Source organism: Salmo salar, chromosome ssa13, assembly GCF_905237065.1.
Source record: "Salmo salar chromosome ssa13, Ssal_v3.1, whole genome shotgun sequence".
Taxonomy (NCBI): Eukaryota; Metazoa; Chordata; class Actinopteri; order Salmoniformes; family Salmonidae; genus Salmo; species Salmo salar.
In genome coordinates, this window is record NC_059454.1 from 21,306,581 (window position 1) to 21,333,952 (window position 27,372).

A 27,372-nucleotide genomic window follows, 5' to 3' on the forward strand; every position below is an offset into this window, starting at 1 on the left:
CAATTATATCGACTAGCTAAGTTTAAACCCACACTTCTCAAGTTCTTAAAAAAAAAAACATTCAACACGAAAATGAACAGCAGCTATTTTGGTGCATCACAAACTACGTCCGGAAGGATTCTGCCAATTGCAGTAAATTGGGTCCTATGAGATACCTTAAAGGCCCAGTGCAGTCAAACATGTGATTTTACTGTGTTTTATATATATCCCCACTATGAGGTTGAAATAACACTGGGAAATTATGAAAATGCACTTTTAGTCAAAGAGCTGTTTGAAAAGATTGTTTGCCCTCTTCTCTGCCAATAACAACTAGTTTTTAGGTTACACATCCCTATCATTAGGCTCCTCCAATTAGGCCCCTCTCTCAGACCACTCCCAGACATTTACATTTTAGTCATTTAGCAGACGCTCTTATCCAGAGCAACTTACAGTAGTGAATGCATACATTTCATAATTTTTTCCCCCGTACTGGTCCCCCGTGGGAAGCGAACCCACAACCCTGGCGTTGCAAACACCATGCTCTACCAACTGAGCCACACGGGACAGTCCTAGCAAAATTCTTGCTTGAGAAATTACATTTAGCTAAGAAGCTGTTTTTGTTCATTTTTGACTATTTTAATTCTTTAATTTGTTACACATTAGAAATGATTTGATATTGAGATAAAAACGTCCGCATTGGACCTTTATGCACAATATCCACCAGATGCAGATGTTTCGCCAGATGTCTAGTCCCCATTTTCTGTACTTGATGCAATTGCTTCGCTTTCAACTTGCTAAAAGATAGCTAGTTGGAGTCTGTGTGTACTTCTGTTCGTACCACCGCAAGGTAAAGCAATGCAGAATAAGAAATATTGAATGCATGCGGTACAGAGAATGCACCGCAACCTAGTGCGGCACCGCCAAAGTAACGTTGCGGACTTCTCCATTGAAAATGAATGACCTCTGTGGAGCAGAAAGAGCTTGATGCATCTGGTGGGTATGATGCGTTAACGCTTCGAACACACCGACAGTGTTTTCGCGCAAAATAGGACGCAGCATCTGCATATGTATGCAACAAAAGTTCAACATTCACCCTCTGCTACCATTTCTGTCAAGCCGTCTACGCATCCCGTTTGACGCATACGTTCGATAAATCCACTGTATGCACTGCACCTGCCTCTGCAACGCCGCAATGCAAACGCAGCGTTTCATTGGAAATTAATGTAATTCTGCTGTGTAATTCTCCAAAATGCAAAAAGGCTGTCGCTGTGTTCGAAGCGTGAAGGGCCTTTAAACTAAATTTTGACTGCACTGGGCCTTTAAAATATCCAATCTGTGGGAAGATCTCAATTGTAACCTTCTCGTATCCTCCTCGCGTCCTCTTTTCTCTTTCTCGAAACCCATTGGAGGAGACGATCAGAGGGGAGGGACTTCTAGCTTTCTTGTCCAATGGGTTTTGAGAAGGATACGAAGAGAGAGGGCGCAAGAAGTTAGAAATGGAGATCTTCCCGGAGATTCGAGTCTCGAGCTAGCTAAACGTGACGGTAGCGAGAGTGGGAAAAAAACAAACAAGATACAACCTGAAAGTCGTGTCAACTGAGACGTTCGAGACTGAAGTCTGAAGATTTTATTCAGTGGGAGCTACCTTGAAAAGATAGAAAAGCCACTAATACTGGACATACGAGACAAGATAAAAACATGTTCAAAGAACGGAAAGCGGATGCTTAACGAAAAAAAACTCCTCCTATTTCTGGTGGTGACTTCACTTCAATGCAGGTGGTAGAGTGTCGAAACGAGTGAATTTAGAAGCTTCAGAGCGTTAGCTTTGTCGCGAGATAACTTTGAATATTAAGGGACGGTTCATGAGCAAGTAGCTTAACCAATAATCGTGTTAGCTAGCAATCTAACTAAAGTTATTTTAAGGCCACTTGAGTCTCGACTGGAAGTTGGCACTTTGAGGTATTAATTGTATAACTAGCTAACGTTAGCATGCGAGTTCGACCACATATCAGCAGGTAGCTAGCATAAGGAAACCACTATTTTTCTTTTTAACTGAGGATTTCCCTACGGTAAAATTGGAGTTGTTATAAGTGAACCCGCTCTCTCAAACCAAATCAGAACAATGTTATCGAACGCTCAGAACCAGAACCAACCGGCCTTTCCGAACCAGCAACAACAGCAAGCGCCAAATCTGAACTCTGCCCCCTTTACTCCGTTTTTCGTCAAACCCCACAACCCTCTTCAAATAAAAAAGAATGCCATAACTGACGACTACAAAGTTACAAGTCAAGTCCTTGGCATGGGCATAAATGGGAAAGTATTGGAGATATTCCAAAAAGGAAGTGGAGATAAATACGCTCTGAAGGTAATGTGTTTTGTGTATTCTTGTGATTTGAGACTGTATACTAAAACGTAAACTGTCCAAGTGAAACAATGTAATTTTAAAGAATGGGGCTTTTATAGCCGTGCATATTTGAACTCAATCGAGTGTGATTCTTTTTTTCCCCCCATCCCACTTATGAATGACCAATTATGGTATTGCACTGCCATTCTGCAAAAGGTCTTTCATTTGGACAGAAAAAATGCTTAGGAATTCCTCAAAACATACCCACGCTTTTCAAAGCACACAATGCACCACCTTATTCCATTTCCAGAGTGGCAGTTGAATAAGTTCACGAGTGTCACTTGCAACTTTGTTACCGTATAATGTTATCAATGTGATTGATCTATCTGAAGGCGAGAGAAACGCACACCTGTTTAGGCGAGGCGCTGGCTAGCGGAGTATAATATTTGAAAAAGAAAAGGAGAGCTCCACACTCTAGGAGCTCTGATACAATCATTTTATAACCAACATTTCGACCCTGTCAAGGTTAGTTATAAAATGATTGCATCTGAGCTCCTAGGGTGTGCAGCTCTCCTTTTCTTTATCAATGTGATATAGCCTAAGCCTAGATGATTTGAAGTGCAATAGGTATGTTGCACCGACATTTTCAGTGAGTGCATTCACATTGTGTTCAAGTTTTCAATTCCATTTGAGTGAGAAAGAAATCTGTTTACTCCTATACTGCTCACAAGAGAGCAGACCAGAGTACCTCTGAGGCCTAGTTAATCTCTTGTGGGTGCCACTTCCTCTCTGAGGCCCTGACTGTACACTAGAAATCCTATGATTCATATCCGACCATCAGGATTGCTGATAATGTAATCAAGAGCAATGATTTTCTCTAAGGTCAGCCTCTTCAAAATGGGAACACTTTCTGATCCTATTTTAATGTCTGCATTTAGGCCTAGTTGGTGCTGTTGTTTAGTGTCAACATTGCTTTCAACCAGGGCTTTTCTTTGCTGGTGTTCGTGATCGTCATACCGCAGCTGTCATTCTGGTCCCCAAATAGCTCTGGCCTCTTGTCTACCCTGAAGCAGATACGGAAACTAACAAAAGGTCTTCTGCTGCCATTATTTGACTTGGCCTATCAACTAGCAGTAACTTCTACAGAAAAGGGTGTACAACATTTTTTGTGAATGACAGACAGTGCAGCAGAGGAAATATGTCATTGTTTATTAAATACTCTGAAAAATGAAAGCACATTGTGTCTAACACATTATCATTGATCTGTAGGCCTATTTATATAACACAGTTAAATAGTCATTCTGTGTCTTTGCCCTGACATTATTGACTTAGTAGGTTGTGCTTCAGGTACAGGCATATTCAGCAACTGTCAGATTCAATGAGTCACGAATAATCCATTGTTTGTGAAAATGTTTCGGAATAAAACTCATCCGTTTGTTTTTTGCTTCAGCTTTTATAACAGAGGTTCCCAGGAAACGTTTCAGAAAAAGGCCGATGTTTTTCAAATAATGTATGACAACTGTTATTTCTGAAATTCAGAAACTGATTTGCCACTCGTTTGTTCGCTTCAGTGCATTGTCCTTTGTCAACCCTAAGATAATCTCTAGATCATTGACAGACTTGAAACAAACAGATGTCCCATGCTGGTTTCTAGGTTTCCCAGATAAGCCCTAAACAATAGCAGCATCCTGCCACCTCTCTCCATTCACCTCACACACTCCTCATCTCACAGACACTCTTACCTTCTTTCATTGCCCCTCAGGGCAGTGTTTCTGCCTGCTGAGCCCCAGTGTTAGCCTTCAGGCAGAGATAATTTAAAATTGATAACTTCCCCAGATATTTCCTCAGTCTGCTCCTCTGGGATCTATTGGTCAGCCCTGATGCATGTATCCCCCTCCTCCTGCTCTGATTGGGCGACCAGGGTTGGTGGCATTGTGATGCTGAGCACAGCTTGACTTTGCAGTGGAGATGAGGATGAGGTGTCAGATGTGTATATGGCAGCGGTGTCAAACTCATTCCATGGAGCGCCTAGTATCCAGCTTGTATCACATCCGGCCGTGATTGGGAGTTCCATCCATTGGGAGTTCCATTGGCCCAGCGTTGGCCGAGGTAGGCCGTCATTGTAAATAAGAATTTGTTCTTAACTGACTTGCCTAGTTACATTTAAAAAATAAGTGTCTGCAGGTTTTTCCCTTTCAATTAAGCCCTAGACAACCAGGTATGGGGAGTTCCTTACTAATTAGTGACCTTAATTCATCAATCAAGTGCAAGGGAGGAGCAAAAACCCGCTCTCGGCCCTCTGTGGAATGAGTTTGACACCTCTGGTATATGGGTTTATTGATCAGCTTGTAATTGTCACTAGCTCGGTGATATGGACAGGTCCATATCGCAACAGAATTAATAACGATACTTTTAACTTTTTTTAAACCTTTTAAACTACTACTAGTTTGTTGTAGCCATCAATTGTCCCATTAACAATAACACATATTAGCAAACTTATTTCATTTCAAACTTCACATTTCTTTGGATATAGGCTACTTATCATAATGAACGATATCAGGAAAATGCTCACGATAAGTGGTCGTTGCCGTTCATTTTCGGTTTATCGCCCCTCAGCTCTAATTGTGACCAGGGCTTTGACTGTCAGGACCCTTAAGCTGGTATGCTGTAGAAGAGCTTCATTGATCAGTGTTGTATTTTACAAATTGCCTAAAGGAGGAATTGCACAAGAACAGATGTAATTCTTCCTTTCCCACATAGTCTATATAAGGCTAAAGATTTATATCTGAATAAAGACTCAAGATCATGAACCTCTGAATATTTGTGACCTCTCAAATCCTTCCTTTTCTACTGCGTCCAAAACCTTGAGGATGAGCGCTTTGCTTTTAGGCTTAGTCTACACCCTTTCCTCCGCTGCCCGGGCCAGGCTAATACTATTAGGCCTAATGGGGATAGAGAGAAGAGCACATGTTCCCTTTACAACATTTGATTAATTGGCCACGGCTTTGTTCTTACTCTACCTTAAAGCGCAACTGAAAGCAATAAACAACTTTTCTGATCAAAAACGGCCTATGTGGCATCGATATTAGTCAAACATTTATTCTAGTGTCAAAATTGACTACGAAGTAAATAGCATAATTTTGGTCAGTCTCAGCCAAAATGTAGTTTTGTCATGAGTTACTTTAGGGTTGGGTTTTGATTTTGACAATGCTCACTTGCCCACTAACATCAGGATACACAGCTGCGGTGATTGTGCTCTATACAATCCTACCGCAGAACACACAGACAGTAGGACAGACCAGCCCAGCAGCATTCTGCACTTATTTACTTGATGTAAAATTGAGTGGCTAAAACCTCTGCAAAAATGTCAATTAATGACAGATTCTTTTGTTTTGTTGGTATCTTAGATTCATTCTGACTATTTTGAGGAAGTGATACTGGCTTTGTTCCTGTCTCATGGGTGGACTAACACCATTAACTGCCACATCGAACCCCCCCAGACTGAAATCTTGTTTTTCTTTAAAGAGCAACAGAGAGAACATGTGGAATCGGTGTGTTTAGTCGCTCAAAGTCAAGATCATCTACAATCTGAAGCTGAAAGGTTTGCTATTAGTAACCCCATCCCTGCTGTCTCTTTCTTCCCTGCTTGGCCCATCCTAATACTATTAGCTGGGGGAGAAAAAGCCTATGTCTAAAGCATAAAACAACCTGAGAATCTGACTGTTGATAGGTGCATCACAGTAGGAGGCCTTCTTTTGCTAGAACAAAAGATGTACCTGCTGGGTACCGACGAACCTGCTGCTTTTACTTGTGGATTCACAATGCTCGGCAGTGGTCGATAACTTGACTTTGAGCCAATCAGAGGGCATGAACCTTCGCGTGGGGGAGCTGACACCATTGTTCTAACTAAAACAATAAAGCTGCAAAAAAAATCTAGAGCAATTCTTTACATCTTTTATGTCTAAGGAGTTTTGTGCTTGAATGATTTTTGATCATGTTTGTTAGCTTGCTAACTGAGCAAGGTAGTCACACACACTTCTTATGAAATGAATGGGGTGGTAAGTGCAGCACAATGCACGCAACACTAAATGCTTTACCAAGCTAGCTATCTGGCCACTGTAGCTAGTAATATAATTAAATCACAATAGATTAGTTTCCATGAAGTAGCTGGCTGCCAAGAGTCAATGCAGTATCTTTACCTAGCTAGCACAACAGCTAGCGAGTCATGCTAACGTTAGCCAGCTAGCAAAAATGTGTATATATAGGCTGTATGTGATTATGGATAGTGAATATAATTGTTTCTTTGTGATCTCGCTAGCTTGTTATATAATCAGCTAGCTAGCAAACATTGACTATACCAGGGGTATTCAACTCTTACCCTACGAGGTCTGGATCCTGATGGTTTTCTGTTCTACCTGATAATTAAATCAACCTGTCCCAGTTCTAAATTGGTCCTCAATTTTAGAGGGGAACAATGAAGAAATGTTGTGAAACTGGCATCAAGATCCAGAGTTGAGTTTGAGGGGACTAGACCCTAAAGCAACACAGACATCCATTGCCAAACAATGCTACTGCCACCTGGTTTGGAGTATTTTAACAGGGCTTTGGCTGATGACTTTAAGGTCTTTGCTGTGTGAACACACAAAGACATTGACTGCCGACACTGTACAGAGGTGCTAAGTACTGTGGGCAGGCAAACATTTTGACAGTCCTTCCGGTGTGTCTGAGCTCTAAAAGTAGCCTGGTGCGAGAGGCCAGAGATGACTGGAGGATTACTCGGTCTGGATTCGTACAGCACCATGCTCCACGCAGACACTCAACTTTATTGGGCAGGTGTCCTGAGACGGGCAAACCAGAGAGACCTCCCTGGAATGACGAACCACCATTTTAGATGGCCTTTCCCTCTTTGGATAGGGGTTTACCTACTAGCCTAGCCTCAGATCTGTATGTGCTTTAGCCTCTGATTATCAAGTGGGCTCTTGAGCATAGTTGTGTGTGTATGTTCATATATATATATTTGTGTGTGTGTCAGAGATTCTGTGCTGGAAATGGAACAACATTGCCCTTCCCGACAGTGTCCTTTCAGAGGCTGTTGTGTAAGCAGAGCAGACTTTTCTCTGTCTGCAAATGCCTGTCGATATACGGAGGGAAGATTCTTCCCGTATCTCTGCCAATGGCTAGGCTGTCTGTGAGGAGGGAAGAGACTCCTTCCTGTTTTTGCCTGTATGAATTCTCAGCTAACTGGAATAGCAAAATACTAAATCTTACGATTTAAACTGACTGGGCTGGTAGTGTTCTCCCCTGATTAAAAAATAATAAATAAAAAAAAATACAATAAAAAATTCAGCAGATCTGAAATTTGGTCAGTGCCTACATTTTTGGGGACGGAACATTGGTCACGACATCTAAAACATAGATGTTGTGACTAGTGATGCACCGATATGACATTTTTGGCCGATATCGATGACCAATTTATTTTCTTTGCCAAAAAAAACAATACCAATAACCACATTTAAAAATTTGTGACCTTTTTAAGCGTTCTAGTACAGTTAAATAGTGTACACACACACACACACACACACACACACACACAGCGGTCTAAGGCACTGCATCTCAGTACAAGAGGCGTCACTACAGTCCCTGGTTCGAATCCAGGCTGTATCACATCAGGCCGGAATTGGGAGTCCCATAGGGCGGCGCATAATTGGCCCAGCGTCGTCCGGGGTAGGCCGTCAGTGTAAATAAGAATTTGTTCTTCTAACTTGCCTAGTTAAAGTTTGCTCACACCACACTGACCAAAAAGTTATTTTGTTGGCATTTACGTATATCCCCATTACCAGTAAAACATAATCAAAACCTATTTCTTTCACTTGCTGTGCTGTTTCGTTGTTCAGTCGTTTCATTCTCAACCAGGATTTCTATGGAACGCCGTTTGCGTGTCAAACAATATACACGTCAAATAACTAGAGGTCGACCGATTTATGCTTTTTCAACTCCGATACCGATTTATTGGAGGACCAATAAAAGCTGATATCGATTCAGTATTGTTGTAATTGTCATATATGCGCCTATTACAACAATACTGAATGAACACTTATTTTAACTTAATATAATACATCAATTTAGTCTCAAATAATGAAACCTGTTCAATTTGGTTTAAATAATGAAAAAACAAAGTGTTGGAGAAGAAAGTAAAAGTGCAATATGTGCCATGTAAAAAAGCTAAGGTTTAAGTTCCTTGCTTAGAACATGAGAACATATGAAAGCTGGTGGTTCCTTTTAACATGAGTCTTCAATATTCCCAGATAAGAAGTTTTAGGTTGTAGTTATTATAGGACTATTTCTCTATATACCATTTGTATTTCATATACCTTTGACTATTGGATGTTCTAATAGGTACTTTAGTATTGCCAGCCTAATCTCGGGAGTTGATAGGCTTGTAGTCATAAACCGCGCAATGCTTGAAGCATTGTGGAGAGCTGCTGTCAAACGCATTAAAGTGCTGTTTGAATGAATGTTTACGAGCCTGCTGCTGCCTACCGCTGCTCAGACTGCTCTATCAAATCATAGACATAATTATAATATAATAACGCGCAGAAATACGAGCCTTAGGTCATTAATATGGTCAAATCCGGAAACTATCATTTCGAAAACAAAACGTTTATTCTTTCAGTGAAATACGGAACCGTTCCGTATTTTATCTAACGGGTGGCATCCATAAGTCTAAATATTGCTGTTACATTGCACAACCTTCAATGTTATGTCATCATTACGTAAAATTCTGGCAAATTAGTTCCCAACGAGCTAGGCGGCCCAAACTGTTGCATATACCCTGACTCTGCGTGCAATGAACGCAAGAGAAGTGACACATTAATTTCTTTTCACTAAATACACAGAAGTATATTTTTTTAAACCTGCATATTGATTTTAAGAGGCATTCATGTTTATGATTAAGTACATTCGTGCCACGATTGTGCTTTTTTCGCAAATGCACTTTTGTTAAATCATCCCCCGTTTGGCGAAGTTGGCTGTCTTTGTTAGGAAGAAATGGTCTTCACACAGTTCGCAACAAGCCCGGCGGCCCAAACTGCTGCATATACCCTGACTCTGTTGCACAGAACGCAAGAGAAGTGACACAATTTCCCTAGTTAAAAGAAATTCATGTTAGCAGGCAATATTAACTAAATATGCAGGTTTAAAAATATATTCTTGTGTATTGATCTTAAGAAAGGCGTTGATGTTTATGGTTAGGTACACATTGGTGCAACGACAGTGCTTTTTTGCGTCTGCGCTTGTTAAATCACCCGTTTGGTGAAGTAGACTGTGATTCAATGATAAATTAACAGGCACCGCATCGATTATATGCAACACAGGACAAGCTAGATAAACTAGTAATATCATCAACCATGTGTAGTTAACTAGTGATTATGTTAAGATTGATTGTTGTTTATAAGATACGTTTAATGTTAGCTAGCACTTTGGCTCCTTGCTGCACTCGCATAACAGGTAGTCAGCCTGCCACGCAGTCTCCTCGTGGAGTGCAATGTAATCGGCCATGATCGGTGTCCAAAAATGTCGATTACCGATTGTTAAGAAAAGTTGAATTCGGCCCTAATTAATCGGGCATTCCAATTAATCGGTCGACCTCTGCAAATAACACTATTTGACATGTCATATAAGCTTGTTGACCAATCAGGACCTGAATATGACTGCACGTCACATAATAATTGAATGCGTTCATACATTTTTTTACATAATTATTACACATTGATTACACTCACTCCTATTTCATATGTCACAACGATTCATCGATACGTATGCTATGATGCTGGTAAAGTTGTCTTGCACACCTACAGTGCTGGTCATAAAAATAAATTAAAGCTAGCTAGCTCATGGATGCAAACAATGTTCTTCCCCATAAACATAGCAAAACAACAACTGTTTCAGGTGTCATCTAAAATAACCCTAATTTATAAGACATTTCTTATTTGATTAATGGTGGTCGGACCATTTATGTGAAGCTAGCCACAATAAGGATTAGCCACAATAGTGGACTTTGCGGTTAACCTTCCAAATCAAAGTATGTAATTGACAGTGATGCAAATGAATACAAATAGTATAGTTATGCCATAATTGAATAGATCACGCTAAATAAGGTTGGAATGTTATATAAAATCAACAAAATACAATTTTGGTAATTTGACAATGTTGAAATCACACTGTTATACTTTAGAATTGCATTGGGGGCATACTTATTTCACAGCCTTACCCCATGTCATTGATCCACAATCCATAGGTATCAGTCTACTCAGTGACATCCAGAAACCATTAGCATCGTAGCTCTTATTGCGGGACTCTGAAACAACAGAGTTGAGCCACATTTATTTTCAACCTATGTGTATTGAACACTTTGGGTTCTGATAACTCCTGAGGAGGATGTTGTGAAAAAAGACATTGAGTAGACTGATACCCCATTTCATTGATCCACAATCCTTAGGTAAAGTTGTACAGTGCAATATAAATGTCAATACACCCAATAGGCTGACGAGGGAGGTGATTTCACACGTTCACAGTCCCGCTATAAGAGCTACAATGCTAATGTTTGCGTAAACTCTTCAGTTGTGTTCTGTGGGTGTCACCAAGTACACTGATACCCCATTTCATTGCTTCACATTTCAATCTTGTTTAACATCATCTAGTCTAAATATGGCATGATTCCACCAATTGTAACCTTCAGCGTCACTTTCAAATAGGGACTTTTATTTTGAAGGCAACCGTAAATTCCACTATTGTGCCTAATCCTTATTGTGCCTAATCCTTATTGTGCCTAATCCTTATTGTGGCTAATCCTTATTGTGGCTAGCTTCACAACACATAGTCCGGTCCGAGCCTCACTAGCCAGATGAAGCTAGCTGGCTGCTTATAACATTAGCTTTGGACAACAGGGTTAAGTAGCTGGCTAGCCATTTATTTTCATGAAGTAGTTGAACAACAAGTGGCTACCTAGCTAATACTTACTCACAAGGAGTCCTAAATCATTGCTAAGAATAATGAAAATGACTGCAGTTTCTACTGGTCATTGTTTTCAGGCTGGTTGTATTTGTGCTAGCTTGGTACCAAGCTAAAGCTAGCTAGCTACCCCAGAAGTTGTGGTCGAACAAATATTGCTTTATTACCAGCACGGTATTGTAAACACATCCTTCGTGGCCGGTCTTTGCTTGTTTGCAGACTTTTTTTGTACAGCTTTGACAGTGCTACTGCTAGTAGTGGTGGCGCCTGGCCTGCACGTGCAAATTCTGCACACACAACATTCTATAATACAACTGTGTTATTTGACGTGTCAAGTTAAAGGCTTATTTAACGCATCAAATAATGTTATTTGACATGCATCTTTTTTGACACGCATAGACCCAAATGGCATTCCATAGTATGTTGTGAAGCTAATAGCAGTGACGCTATTACTGTGTAACTCCGGTAGGGAAACATCTGAAAAATAGCGCACTTGGTAGTGTGTACCGGTGCTCGACCAGTCGCGTAAGCCAACATCACCGACGACAGAGAACGGTTGATTGTCAAGGGCAATGAATTCCATTATCTTGGCGATTTAAGGGATTTCTCCTTTGCGTTGTCTCGCAGAATTTTTTTTACTCTTTCAAATGGTTGCTCGAGCCACACAGCAGACGTGTTAGGTTAGAAATGCTGTTTTGCAAGTGTAGCTCCACATTTTGTGGCGTCATTACGTCATGTACCTACGTTATATAGGTATGCACGTCAGCTTTGACATTGGTTTTGCACATCGGCATTAAACTAGACATCGGGCCGATACCAATGTTGGCATTTTTAGCTAATATCGGCCGATTCCGATATTGTGCATCCCTAGTTGTGACCAATGTTCCCTCAAATTCTTTCCATCACAGCAAATTTTAGGTCTGCTGAGCGCAAACTTGAACGCTGTGAAAATTCTCTGCAACTGTGAACACTGAAGCTGTACCCGCTTTAAGTTCGTTTTAAGTGGCCAAGTAGGCTACTGTTGCTGTTTTGATCATAGTGTAGGCATACCAGGGTGGCCTACCATAAACTATGGCGAAAATGCATCCCATATAATTTTAACATGGCAATAGCTGTTCTATTATTCAGCCTACAGTAGCAGCCAATGTGTGTGGTGTTTAATGTAGGCCTACATTCCATGAGACATTTGAAAAAAAACATGCAGGGCTTTACATGAACCTGTTTATCCACTTGTCCTTCAGACAAGGTGACTGAACATGTTTGGTTTGCATGAAACCACTTTACAAAATAAAATAAACAGAATCAGACACATTATGCTACCCCTCTGTCTATTGGCTATTTAGGTTATTCAAGGCTGTTTCAAAATACAACACTACCCCTTTAAGACAAACCAGATCTTTTACCTGACTCGCTTTTCAAAGATGTCTAGAAATGGGCACATTTTGTGCAGTTGTAGGACGACCACTGTAAACAGGCCAGTTCAAAGTAAATGGCAGAGATCCATAAATGGCAATGGTCTATTTGCATATAAGCCTACTGCAGCTCTGATTGCCTATGCCGCACCGGACTGTGTAGAGTACAGGCTGAATTGTGTGCAATAGAATCCTACTCCTATGCCTTCTGCCTACAACAACATTTCTTGCATAGTTTGTTTCGGTATGTTGCGTTGAAAGTGGCTAATATTGCATTGATTCGATCACAATTGACACTGTAATGGGAAACATTGATAGTGTTAACTAACAGGGAAAACTCTAGAAAGTTGAGTGAAGTTCAATCTCCTGCTTCTCTCCATGGGCTGATATTTATTCTGTGCTTTGTGCAGTTCTCATTGCAAGGCTCAGATGGCCCATAAACATGTCTGACGTGTGTGGGTACATACGCGTGGTTGGTGTGTGTTATGCTGAGGGAATGACAGTGCCAGCTGTACAGAGCCCCCTCCTCCCAGGGATACTGAATGACGTCAGGGAGTGACTCTTGTTTGTTGATGTGCAAGTGGGGTAGGCTACAAATTAGGGTTTGGCGGTATCCAGATTTTCATACCCCATACCGTTTCTGTATCAAACCGGGTATATGGTATAACTGGAAGTGCACGCAAGGGGCACCATTACATTTTATTTTATATACAGTACTTTTAAAAAATTCAGACACCTATTCATTCCAGGGTTTTTCTTTATTTTTACTATTTTCTACATTGTAGAATAATAGTGAAGACATCAAAACTATGAAATAACACATGGGATCATGTAGTAACCAAAAAATTGTTAAACAACTCAAAATATATTTGATTCTTCAAAGTAGCCACCCTTTGCCTTGATGACAGCTTTGCACACTCTTGGCATGATCTCAACCAGCTTCATGAGGTAGTCACCTGGAATGCATTTCAATTAACAGGTGTGCGTTGTTAATTTGTGCAAATTCTTTTCTTAATGCTTTTCCCAAATAGCCCTATTTGGTAAAAGACCAAGTCCATATTATGGCAAGAACAGCTCAAATAAGCAAAGCGAAACAGCAGTCCATCATTACTTTAAGACATGAAGGTCAGTCAAAGCGGAAAATTTCAAGAACTTTGAACAGTCGCAAAAACCATCAAGCGCTATGATGAAACTGGCTCTCATGAGGGTTGCCACAAGAAAGGAAGACCCAGAGTTACCTATGCTGCAGAGAATAAGTTCATTAGAGTTACCAGCCTCAGAATTTGCAGCCCAAATAAATGCTTCACAGAGTTCAAGTAACAGACACATCTCAACATCAACTGTTCAAAGGAGCCTGTGAATCAGGCCTTCATGGTCGAATTGCTGCAAAGAGGACACCAATAAGAAGATACTTGCTTGGGCCAAGAAACACGAGCAATGGACGTTGGACCGGTGGAAATCTGTCCTTTGGTCTGGAGTCCAAATTTGCGGTTTTTGGTTCCAACCGCCGTGTCTTTTGTGAGACGCAGAGTAGGTGAATGGATGATCTCTGCATGTGTGGTTCCCACCATGAAGCATGGAGGAGGTGTGATGGTGTGCTTTGATGGTGACACTGTCAGTGAATAATACAGAATTAAAGGCACACTTAAACAGCATGGCTACCTCAGCATTCTGCACTAATACGCCATCCCATCTGGTTTGTGCTTAGTCCCACTGTCATTTGTTTTTCAACAGGACAATGACCCAACACACCTCCAGGCTGTGTAAGGGCTATTTGACCAAGGAGAGTGATGGAGTGCTGCATCAGATGACCTGGCCTCCACAATCACCCAGGCCTCAACCCAATTGAGATGGTTTGGGATGAGTTGGACCGGAGAGGGAAAGGAAAAGATGCTGAGCACTTGTCAGCTTATGTGGGAACTCCTTCAAGACTGTTGGAAAAGCATTCCTCGTGATGTCGTCCCGTGTGGCTCAGTTGGTAGAGCATGGTGTTTGCAACGCCAGGGTTGTGGGTTCGATTCCCACGGAGGACCAGTACGGGAAAATAAATGTATGAAATGTATGCATTCACTACTGTAAGTCGCTCTGGATAAGAGCGTCTGCTAAATGACTAAAATGTAAAAAAATAATAATAATTATGTGAAGCTGGTTGAGAGAATGCCAAGAGTGTGCAAAGCTGTCATCAAGGCAAAGGGTGGCTACTTTGAAGAAACTCAAATATAACATCTATTTTGATTTAACACTTTTTGGTTACCACATGATTCCATGTGTTATTTCATAGTTTTGGTGTCTTCACTATTCTACAATGTAGAAAATAGTAAAAATAAAAACCCTTGAATGAGTAGGTGTGTCCAAAGGATGGGATTGAATGTCTCTGCTGTAACCAAGATGCTTTACCTTGACATCTAGCCACTTACAGTCGTATGAAAAAGTTTGGGCACCCCTGACAATTTCCATGATTTCCATTTATAAATAATTGGGCGTTTTGGATCAGCAATTTCATTTTGATCTATCAAATAACTGATGGACACAGTAATATTTCAGTAGTGAAATGAGGTTTATTGGATTAACAGAAAATGTGTAATATGCATCAAAACAAAATTAGACTGGTGCATAAATTTGGGCACCCCAATAGAAAAATCACATCAATATTTAGTAGAGCCTCCTTTTGCTAAAATAACAGCCTCTAGACGCTTCCTATAGCCTCTGAGTGTCTGGATTCTGGATGAAGGTATTTTGGACCATTCCTCCTTACAAAACATCTCCAGTTCAGTTAGGTTTGATGGTTACCGAGCATGGACAGCCCGCTTCAAATCTTCCCACAGATTCTCAATGATATTCAGGTCTGGGGACTGGGATGGCCATTCCAGAACATTGTACTTGTTCCTCTGCATAAATGCCAGGGTAGATTTTGAGCACTGTTTTGGGTCGTTGTCTTGTTGAAATATCCAGCCCCGGCGTAACTTCAACTTTGACTGATTCTTCAACATTATTCCCAAGAATCTGCTCATATTGAGTGGAATCCATGCGACCCTCAACTTTAACAAGATTCCCGGCACTTGCCACACAGCCCCACAGCATGATGGAACCCCCACCAAATTTTACTGTGGGTAGCAAGTGTTTTTCTTGGAACGCTGTGTTCTTTTGCCGCCATGCATAACGTCCCTTGTTATGACCAAATAACTCAATCTTTGTTTCATCAGTCCACAGCACCTTATTCCAAAATGAAGCTGGCTTGTCCAAATGTGCATTTGCATACCTCAAGCGACTCTGTTTGTGGCGTGTGTGCAGAAAAGGCTTCTTCCGCATCATTCTCCCATACAGCTTCTCCTTGTGCAAAGTGCGCTGAATTGTTGAACGATGCACAGTGACACCATCTGCAGCAAGATGATGTTGTAGGTCTTTGGAGGTGGTCTGTGGGCTGTTTTTGACCGTTCTCACCATCATTCGCCTTTGCCTCTCCGATATTTTACTTGGCCTGCCACTTCTGGCCTTAACAAGAACTGTGCCTGTGGTCTTCCATTTCCTCATTATGTTCCTCACAGTGGACACTGACAGCTTAAATCTCTGCGATAGCTTTTTGTAGCCTTCCTCTAAACCATAATGTTGAACAATCTTTGTTTTCAGGTCATTTGAGTTGTTTTGAGGCCCCCATGTTGCCACTCTTCAGAGGAGAGTCAAAGAGAACAACAACTTGCAATTGGCCACCTTAAATACCTTTTCTCATGATTTGGATGCACTTGTCTATGAAATTCAAGGCTTAATGAGCTCACCAAACCAATTGTGTGTTCCAATTAATCAGTGCTAAGTAGTTACAGGTATTCAAATCAACAGAATGACAAGGGTGCCCAAATTTTTGCATAGCCTATTTTTCACATCTGATTTAATTTCATACAACTTAATATTGCTACACTAAACTTTGTCTGGACAATACCCCAGGACTCGGCTTTTATTAGAAAATGAATGGCATGCCACTGTGATCATTTTCTGTGACGACAGAGTAAATTATTATGCAGCCTCAGAGGGGTGCCCAAACTTTTTCATACGACTGTAGATGGCAAGTTAGCAAACCAAATGCATAGCTGGAGCTTTGACACATCTTAGATTTCTTAGTTATAAGCAGGGGCGTAGCACGCACCCCCGATATTGAAAATCATTCAGTTGGTATTTTGAAATACCCCGGTAAACAGTATATCGCCTAAGCCTATTACGCACAGTAAATAGGGCCAGGAGTACGCAACACCACTGACACCTTGGGCCTTGACCCTCCGACATGCATTAACTTGTCCCACCCTAGTCAACAGCCAGTGGAATCGCGTGGCGCGAAATACAAATACCTCAAAAATGCTATAACTTAAATTTCTCAAACATATTACTATTTTACACCATTTTAAAGACAACTCTCGTTAATCTAACCACATTGTCCAATTTCAAAAAGGCTTTACAGCGAAAGCAAAACATTAGATTATGTCAGGAGAGTACCCTGCCAAAAATAATCACACAGCCATTTTCAAAGCAAGCATATATGTCACAAAAACCAAAACCACAGCTAAATGCAGCACTAACATTTGATCTACATCAGATGACACTCCTAGGACATTGTTATACAATACATGCATGTTTTGTTCAATCAAGTTCATATTTATATCAAAAACCAGCTTTTTACATTAGCATGTGATGTTCAGAACTAGCATACCCACTGCAAACTTCCGGTGAATTTACTAAATTACTCACGATAAACGTTGACAAAATACATAAATTATTTTAAGAATTATAGATACAGAACTCCTTTATGCAATCGCGGTGTCAGATTTTAAAATAGCTTTTCGGTGAAAGCACATTTTGCAATATTCTGAGTACATAGCCCGGCCATCATGGCTAGCTATTTTGACACCCACCAAGTTTGGGACAACCTAAACTCAAGAGCGTCTGCTAAATGACTTAAATGTAAATGTAAATGTCATTGGAGGACTGGTGAGTGACCAACTTTTTCCACTCATCGTTTTTCGGTGGCTACAGCTAGAGATGCAGGTGTCATTTGGTTGGCTAGCAAGAAATGTGAATCGCTTTGCTAGCTATGCTGCACTTGAACGACTACTATCCATTTGGTTATATTCAGCCAGTGTTGTGAGTTCGTAAATTCGTCAGTTATTCTGCGCACTCTGATGAGAGTGCTCTGAAATCGTAGTAGATAGTCGGAGTGAATTTATGAATGAACAACAGTTAGTCACTGACGCTCTGGATAACGTGTTAGCAGCCTAACCAGCTCTGCTAGGGTGAGTAAAATGGTCAGTGAGGTGTTCTCTCATTTGTCTGGAAGTAGCTAGCCAACTTTAGCCAGTTAGCTTGGGTGCTTGACTGCCACTGTGAGGAACGCTGGGATAATACACCACCATCTACTTTACTGGAGTGTAAGGCCAGTCACGGCCTAACTACATTTAAATTACCTTCATTATTCCTGTTCCTCTATCCCCGAGCCTACTGACACTGGAGGAAATTGACCCAATTTTTTTTTGGGGTCAATCCAATGTATTTGGCATCAATCAAATGGGCGAGAAGGCAAGTTCACATTGTCAAAACGTGGGTTGGGACAAGCATGCATTGGCAGGCAAGCTGCATAAGGAAGATTAGGCTACCCCATCGTTTATCAGTGCAATTTTGACAGCCAACTAGCTGAAAAGATTGAGAGGGTTTGTCTAATGTTCACTCGTTAGAGTTTGCTCATCTCGCTCTGGCTTGCATTAGTTGATGTTGATGTGCGTACTTGAGGGAGACCTTTTTCATGGTGGTTTGATCAATAGGACTGTAAAGTTCCCAAATGTAAGGGGACTCCTGTGGTATTTGCAGAAATCCATTCGGGTGAATTTTGTGGCTTTTCACAAATGCCTTTGAGCTAAAGTTGCGCTGTTGCTACTGACTGTATACACAGTCCATTTCAAAGTGACTGATGGCAGGCCTGTGTGGCAATGGCTTATTTGCATAAAGGCCTACTGTAGCTCTGATTGGCTATGGCACACCGCTCTGCATAGACTCAGGTCTTGGATAAGACGGATATTTTATTTATTGCCGTGTTTAACCCTTAGCCCCGTGTGACCGTTTAGTCACGGTTATTAGGCTTCTCCAAGCTCTGCTGATGGTCATTGGTAGCCTACCAAACTTACTAACTGCCTGGTACTCAGCACTATTGTCCAGTGGTGGAAAAAGTACTCAATTGTCATACTTGAGTAAAAGTAAAGTTAACTTAATAGAAAATGACTTGTGAAAGTCACCCAGTAAAATACTACTTGAGTAAAAGTCTAAAAGTATTTTGTTTTAAATATTATTTAGTATCAAAAGTAAATGTTATTGCTGAAATGTAGATAAGTATCAATAGTAAAAGTATACATTTCAAATTCGTTATATTAAGCAAAACATACGGTACCATTTTTCTTTTTTTTTATTATTGTTTACGGATAACCAGTGTCACACTCCAGCACTCAGACATCATTTACAAACAAAGCATTTGTGGTTAGTGAGTCTGCCAGATCAGATGCCGTAGGGATGACCAGGGATATTCTCTTGATAAGTGTATGAATTGGACCATTTTCCTGTCAAAATGTAACTAGTACTTTTGGGTGTTAGGGAAAACATATGGAGTAAAAAGTACATTTTAATTTTCTTTAGGAATGTAGTGAAGTAAAAGTTGTGAAAAATATAAATGGTAAAGTACAGATACCCCAAAAATTACTTAAGTAGTACTTTAAAGTATTTTTACTTAAGTACTTTACCCCACTACTATTATCACTCTGACATCAATACAAATGTTCCGAAAATCTAATCAAACACTTCACGAAAGCTCATGTTGCGCAACATTTCAATAGTCTATGCAATTGCGCGAGAGAACAGTGATGGCCTCTACTAAAAAGAGGGATCAACTTTCTATAGGCAAGGCATTCTATATTTATTTCTCTTACTTTCCTAATGTTAAGCACATTCCTAATTTACAACAGGAGTGTAGCCTACCTGGCTGGCATGAAAATAAACCACAGGGAAAAGTGTCCTCCATTCGCTATTAAGTGCATAGATGACATTTCCGCTGCCCCTGTTTCGTTAGAGGTGCATGATAATGGTCCATTCTAAATCAAAGCAAATTTCACACCTTTTTGCTTGTATATGTAAAGACAAGATTAAATTCAAGAATGGTCTGATAGGCTAATATTGTCACCCTTAACTTATATATTACTTGTGAATGATGCCCAGCATAAGAAACGATGCATTTTTTTGCGGATTTTTTTAATCATAGTCACACACCTCATGTAGCCAAGCCCATTAGGCCTATATGTTTAATAAGCTTTAGTGATACAAAGTGGCCAAATAACTTCTTAAGATTTAAGCACATTAATCCGCTTTACAGGGGTGTAGAGCATAACTGGCCTAAATAAGCAGCATGTGAGTTTCAAGTTTGGGTAAGAATTTTCACCACAAAAACGCACCTTTTCATAATAAAAGGCATTACATGCCTAATTGCATTTGCAGTCACTTTTGATAATGGTGTTTTCTGCTAATGGGACATTCGCGCGTATAGCCATCTACCATGTGTGTATTGCTGCGCGTATAATGTGAAGACATTTGAAGCTAAACGTTTTGATCTGTTGCGTTAGCCACATTACGTAACACATTTTTGATGCTAGTAGTTGTAGCATCCCGCAACTGTTCCAGACTATGTTTGGAATATTTATTTCTCGGACAGAAAATAATAGGTCGACCTTTGTACTATGGGGGATAGTAGAATGAATTAAGCTAGTGTTTTTGCTGTTCGTTAGGCCTACTCATCTTGTTCGCTGACAAAGTAAATGTGGACAGTTTTTCCAATATCTTCAATATGCACCTCGGAATTGGATAAGAACACGTAGTTGCGTCCCTGATGTGTCTGCCTTCACTTGTAGCCTGTGCGAAAGACCCGATCATGTGATGGAGCGTGCAGCACTCAGGGAGAAGGGCACAACTGGCTGCGAAAGGCATGGATTTTTTTTTGTTGTTGGGTGCATTACAGCCACACAAAGGGGATGCGGAGATTCTAGGCATTAAGTGCTTGTGAATGAGTGACTTATATAGAGTGTAAAACCTGCACAAAAAACATGCGTTTCAAGCCACTTTTCAAATTATCATTAATCTCATCATACAGCCTTACAATGTATAAAAAAATCAACATATAGCCCAACATTTTTAGAATAACTAAAGTTACATTAATCATAAAGAGGAATACCTGTTTCTTTGTTAACCACTCGACACAGAATAGCTGCATGTGCGCAATTCCTCAAATCGTTTGGAGAAAATATCCTTTCTGTTTTATTCAGCTTTGTTCAAAATAATGCAACTGAATTCTAAGCAAATCTTGTCTGCTAAAATTGTGTAGCACACAGCCATTTGGCGTAGCCAGATCAGGACCTAATATAAGGATAACTCAGAGTATTCAATTATGTTCTTTTGAAATATACATTTTCTTCATATCATGCTTCTTTGGATTTATTGTGTAGTTGTAGGCTATATAACATGGATGTATTAGACTTTTTTTAAATGTAGATTTTCCAAAGGTCTTCATCAGTGGCTTGTGTGTAAGCCAGTAGAAGCTTAATGTGTTTATGTTCATTAACGGTCAGTTACCGTGAGACCGACTTATTTGCTTGACAATCACCGGCTGATGACATTTCGTGACCACCACAACCCTAGGTATGACCATCTTAAAACAATTCCATATGTTAGCTTAGAAGCCCTGGGGGTGTATATGAACAGATTTGAATAACATTTCATGTTGCTAAAACACTGTCAGTTATACTTTTAAATGTCAGTCTTAATCTGTGTGTGTTCCTGAAGCCTTTCACTTCCATGAAACTGCTCTGCTACACGTGACTTAACTGGCCTCTACACTGTTCAAGTCTCAGGATGTGACACAGGCTAGTGGACGTTATCCACTTATAGTAATATAGTTTACAGCCAGCTTAATCTGGAAGAAGTACACATTGGAGAATTGATGCCAATCCAAGATTCCCTTTGATTAATGCATCTGACTGTAAAGTGTTAACCAATGTGTGTTTTGTTTACTAGCCTGTCACAGCAGGCATGACGAGGGTTAAGCCTTTACCTTATTCACCAGCTTGGTGTTTCATATGGTATTGTTCTTGCACTCCCAAAGTTGTAAGTAAAGTCTTTAGGTTGCGTAAGGCTGGCTCCGGAGCAGTAGCATCTGGGAAGAAGGGAAATTCTATTATGATGTCTGAGGCTGCCGTAATCAGATCTGAATGGCAGAGTCAGGGAAGTGACTCACTCTGGAAGGCTTTTGCTCCGTCATGGTTTGAGGTCTTCTTTAAACTCGTAGTAAACTGATGACGGAAAAGCCACTGCGTTGTTTCTCATTTAGAAACAAAGGTGACAAGTTAGATACTGAAAGTTTGAGACCCCTGGCCTGATGCATCCTCAGTAGTACAGGAAGTGGTACACTAGTCACTGGTTGGGGAGAAATCTAGACTACGTAACCTTTTTTGAAAGATGTCAGCAGCTCGGCTTTGTGTGGTTTACCATAAGTTTGCGTCATTGTTGGTTATTAGTTCAGGCCTAAAAATCCCCTTCTGATGCTGGGTAATTCTGACTGTCCGTCATATTGCTTTCACTTTTATGTAGAAGGCTGTTATAATCAGTGGTTATGAGAAAGAAGCCATGAAGATGAGTTGTAACCTCTGATTCCATCCTCACCCTTCTTATCTCCTCCCTCTCTTCAGATGCTGCAGGATTGTGTGAAGGCTCGTCGGGAGGTAGAGCTACACTGGAGGGCGTCGCCCTGCTCTCACATCGTACGCATCATGGACGTCTACGAGAACCTCTACCAGGGCAAAAAATGCCTGCTCATCGTCATGGAGTGGTAGGTCACACATGCGCACACACGCACACATCCTTTTAGCCTATGTTATTCAATGTTTTTTCTATCTTTTAGCATGGATGGCGGTGAGCTGTTTAGCCATATTCAAGACAGAGGGAACCAGGCATTCACAGAAAGAGGTAAAGGCATATTTTTTTTTATTTTTTTTTTGACCATTTGAATAATGTCTCCCTTCCCTCCACTGGTATTCAACTGTTCACTCGCTCAGTTATGCCTTGAACTCTTTCTCCTCTCTCCCACCCCCTATCTAGAGGCCTCTGACATTATGAAGAGTATAGGTGAAGCCATCCAGTACCTGCATGCCATTGATATTGCTCACAGAGACATCAAGGTAAAGCCTGTCTGAACAGAATTATACTGTACATGCCTTAAGGCAGAACAAATTTTATGTACATGTTTAGTCAAAAGATGTAATGCTATTTTCTCATCTCTCAGCCAGAGAATCTGTTGTACACCTCCAAAAGGCCAGACGCCCTCCTCAAACTCACCGATTTTGGGTTTGCAAAAGAAATCACCACACTCAACTCCCTGGCAACGCCATGCTACACCCCCTATTATGTTGGTAAGGGCATGCCCCTTGGTCTGCATGCTTGCTGTTCAACATGCTTACTGACTCTGTGGTTTATAATACACCCTAAATCTTGTTGGTGTAATTATTCATGAATACCTCAATGCCATTAATTTACTATGTTCTTTAAATATAATGCTTGAATTTATTTAGTCTTTTGGTTTTTCTCCCTCCTCTATCCCAGCTCCTGAGGTTCTTGGTCCAGAGAAGTATGACAAATCCTGTGATATGTGGTCTCTGGGCGTCATCATGTATATTCTGTAAGTGATACAAAATAGTTTGACAGCATGAATCAATAAAAATAACAGCATTTACAGGACGTAGCATGTTTTGGTTTGTGTAAATGTTCCTCTCCACCTCTCTCCCCAGGCTGTGTGGATATCCTCCCTTCTACTCCAACCACGGCCTGGCCATCTCCCCAGGGATGAAGAGACGCATCAGGAATGGACAGTACGAGTTCCCAAACCCAGAGTGGTCTGACGTGTCTGAAGAAGGTAATAAAAAGAAGCCGGGGTATTTATATGGGCCGAATTCAAAATTAATATCATGACATTGATGGGAATTATGTATAAAAAAAGAAACATTTTAATTTCACATACACTGGATAGGTGCAGTTTTAATTCTGTATGAATTGCTTACAATAGTTGTAACTCTGATTTCCTGTGTTTTTCTCTCTCCCAGCCAAGCAGCTGATCCGCCACCTGCTGAAGACTGAGCCCACCCAGAGGATGAGCATCACAGAGTTCATGAACCACCCCTGGATCAATGTAAGCACAGCACCCCTCTGTGTTCCCCCTAATATACCCTTTGGGCTAGGTGGTACACCCATTGAGCAACTGTTGCTGCAGTGTGTTTTGATCACAATGTAAGAGTACAAGGTTATTATTAAGAATATTTACAGAATCCAATACACTATGGTGTAAAAATACTTTTAAGTACTACTTCAGTTCTTTTTTGTGATATCTGTACTTTACTATTTATATTTGACAACTTTTACTTCACTATTTTTGTAAATAAAATAATGTACATTTTATTTCAATGCCTTTGATCTGGAGGACTCACTAAACACATGCTTTGTTTGTAAATTATGTCTGCGTGATGGAGTGTGCCCCTGACTATCCGTACATAAAAAAAAATTTAAAAAAAAAAACAAGAATAGTGCCATCTGGTTTTCTTAATATAAGGAATTTGAAATGATTTATACTTTATTACTTTTGATACTTAAGTATATTTTAAACCAAATACTTTTACTCAAGTAGTATTTTACTGGGTGACTTTTACTTGAGTCATTTTCTATTAAGGTATCTTTACTTAATAGTAAAAATGCCTTAAGGACAACGACGGCCTACCCCGGCCAAACCCAGGGTAGGCCGGGTGACGCTAGGCCAATTGTGCGCCGCCCTATCGGACTCCCAATCACAGCCGGTTGTGATACAGCCTGGAATCGAACCAGGGTCTGTAGTGACGCCTCTAGCACTGAGATGCAGTGCCTTAGACCGCTATGCTACTTGGGAGCCCTACTTATCAAGTATCCCCCAAGAGTTTCTGAATACTTTTCACATTTCCAGTTTTCTCCTATATTCACGTGCCTTGGTTTGACACAATGTGTTTTCTAAAGCTATGTGCTAATGCTAACCCATGCTGGTCTCCCTGCAGCAGTCTATGGAGGTCCCTCAAACCCCTCTCCACACCAGTCGTGTGCTGCAGGAGGAGCAGGACGTCTGGGAGGAGGTCAAGGTGAACACATGCACAGACACTGGCACTGTAGTGATTTCATAGCGTTCTTTCTGCTTCTGACTTGGATCCACACGGCTCTTCCATACTGATTTGAGCACAACAGTATCCTATTCTAGACATGGAAGCAAACACTATCTACACAATTGCGTATTTGCTTCTTTGGATTTTCTCTGTGCTTTACACATGATTTGAAATTGTTTCTATGTGATATGCTAATAGTGTTTTTTTATTTATTTATTTTAATTTTTTTTACTAGGAGGAAATGACAAGTGCCTTAGCAACCATGAGAGTGGACTATGAGCAAATCAAAATCAAGACCATCAAGGACTCGACCAATCCGCTGCTGATGAAGAGAAGAATGAAGGCAAACAAAGCACTCACTGAAACACCGGGCCTGTGAAACAGACACACATACACACATGCGGTGAAAGAGAGCTAATAGGACAACCAGAGATTAAGGGGTGAAAGTCAGAATCTCAAGAAATATTATGTTTCCATTTTAGTTTTTAACTTCATTTTTAGCAGTTTTATTCTCATCGTTTTACCCCCTTTATTATTTTTTTTTTTAACATTGCCATTCAAGGTAAAGAACTATTTTTTTTTTGTCTTCAAAGAGATCAAATGTTTATCACATGGTATCTGTGAGGCAGTGGGTTTTGTTGTTGTTGATCACTATATGCGAGCCGACAGCACTGTAACTAATTCAGTATCTGACCCATCTCTGTTCTGTTTTCTTCAATGTTGATTCCCCTCAGTATTGGCCACATGGTTCTCATGATGATACTGTCGTGGGTAAGTAGCTGAGAGACCATGGAAACATCCAGTTATATACTGTGGTTAGCCCTGCTTTAAGGACATGGCTATGTCTACTATTTTTTTCCTGCTATGCACTGGAAACACTACCTGTGCACTGAAGGGCCACATTAGTTTACTCTTCACAATGGGGGATGCAATGTTTTCTGTTTGTTTAATTGTATGTATTTTAGTTTATTGCTTTAGTTGTCATTCGTTGTATATACTTATTCACACCAACGGTATTAATTTTCTATTTGTTGTGTGGGACTTTTTGTTTGCCATGAACTCTTTGCTTTGTTTTAGATTGGACTTTTGAATTGTATCACTGAAATTGAATGGGTTTTCATTGTTGGTTGGGTTTGATTTCTTAGCCAACACACCTGTAGCCAGAGCTATAACTATAACCACCACCATTAAAGTGGGCTGACTGTTTAGAAACGAAGACTGTGTGCTTTGAGGACATTGTGCCGAATCCTTACTTGAGACCTGTGCATGTAGCCTAACTTTTCACGCACCTCCCATTGACGTTATGCGTGATTGACACACATTCAAGGTCTGTGTACTAATCTCAAATTTGGATTTTTCCCAATGTGATGACAGTGAGGGAATATTCAAGCCACCTTGTGGTAGATGGTAGCGCAGGGACATTGTTATCCACTATCCACCCCATAGAATGAGCTCACAAAAGCCCATAGATGGTGTAGCCCACGTCACGTCCCCTGATGAGTCACAGATTAATGTTGATTGCACTCTTATGAATATCTTATCAGAGAATTCTCACTACAGAACTCTACAACATCAGTGTCACTAACTATCAGTTTACACACATCAGCAATGGTGTTGTTCAGGGTTTCTGCTGTGGTAGGTGATGGGAAACACTGAGGGTAAGGGCACCATTGTAATGCATGGGGGTATGGCGGTACACATATGAAATGTAGCACATCTAGTCTCAAACTGCTGTACTAATGTCCTGGCTGTCTTTTACTGTGGATTAAAACTCATACAAAGTCGCTTGTCCTTTCGAAAGTGTTGATTGGTATGTGACTGGTGGTGTGCCAGAATCTTTAAGTAGCCTTGATGTCATACTGTGGCAATGAAATACCTTCTCCTGTTTGTACAGCCCTTTACCACCCTCTGCTGTCATGGAGATGGAAAGACAAGCATTCAACCTCACAGTCAACCTCTGATATGTGTGACTTGGAGCGGACGATTTTGTGATGTAATGCAGGGTTCTAAGGCTACGTTTACACAGGCAGCTCAATTCTGATATTTTTCCACTAAATTGTATTTTGACCAATCACAGATCTTTTTCAGAGTTGGTCTGATTGGTCGAAAGACCAATTAGTGAAAAATATCAGAATTGAGCTGCCTTACTTTGCGTCAATTCACTGCAAGGAAGAGGTTTAAATAAGATATTTGGTTATGTCATTATTGCCATGTCCCCTGATGTGTTAGGTGGTCACATCTAGATCAAAGATAAAAGGCCCACACACTGGCCTGCATTAATTAAAACAAATGATCAAACGGAATAAATAAGCATTCTATTTAAGCATCATGCTATAACAAATATTTTTTTCCTATTCAAACTTTATTTTTTGATATTTTCCAATGCCAA

The 27,372-nt window shown here is 40.5% G+C and overlaps 1 protein-coding gene across 2 annotated transcripts; it reads left to right on the plus strand.

The window, feature by feature from the left end:
• Positions 1–1,446: 1,446 nt before the first annotated feature.
• On the plus strand, positions 1,447–26,767 carry LOC106566648 (MAP kinase-activated protein kinase 2). Of its 2 annotated transcripts, none has more exons than XM_014134882.2 (10): positions 1,447–2,344; positions 22,500–22,639; positions 22,712–22,776; positions 22,909–22,988; positions 23,093–23,219; positions 23,410–23,485; positions 23,595–23,719; positions 23,907–23,992; positions 24,885–24,962; positions 25,219–26,767. In XM_014134882.2, exons 1-10 carry the CDS (start codon positions 2,102–2,104, stop codon positions 25,360–25,362), a joined length of 1,164 nt encoding a protein of 387 aa, XP_013990357.1. In that variant the 5' UTR covers positions 1,447–2,101; the 3' UTR covers positions 25,363–26,767. The 2 variants fall into 2 exon arrangements, with proteins under 2 accessions (XP_013990357.1, XP_013990355.1); XM_014134880.2 differs by having other exon boundaries at positions 1,448–2,344; positions 24,882–24,962.
• The last annotated feature ends 605 nt before the right edge of the window (positions 26,768–27,372 follow it).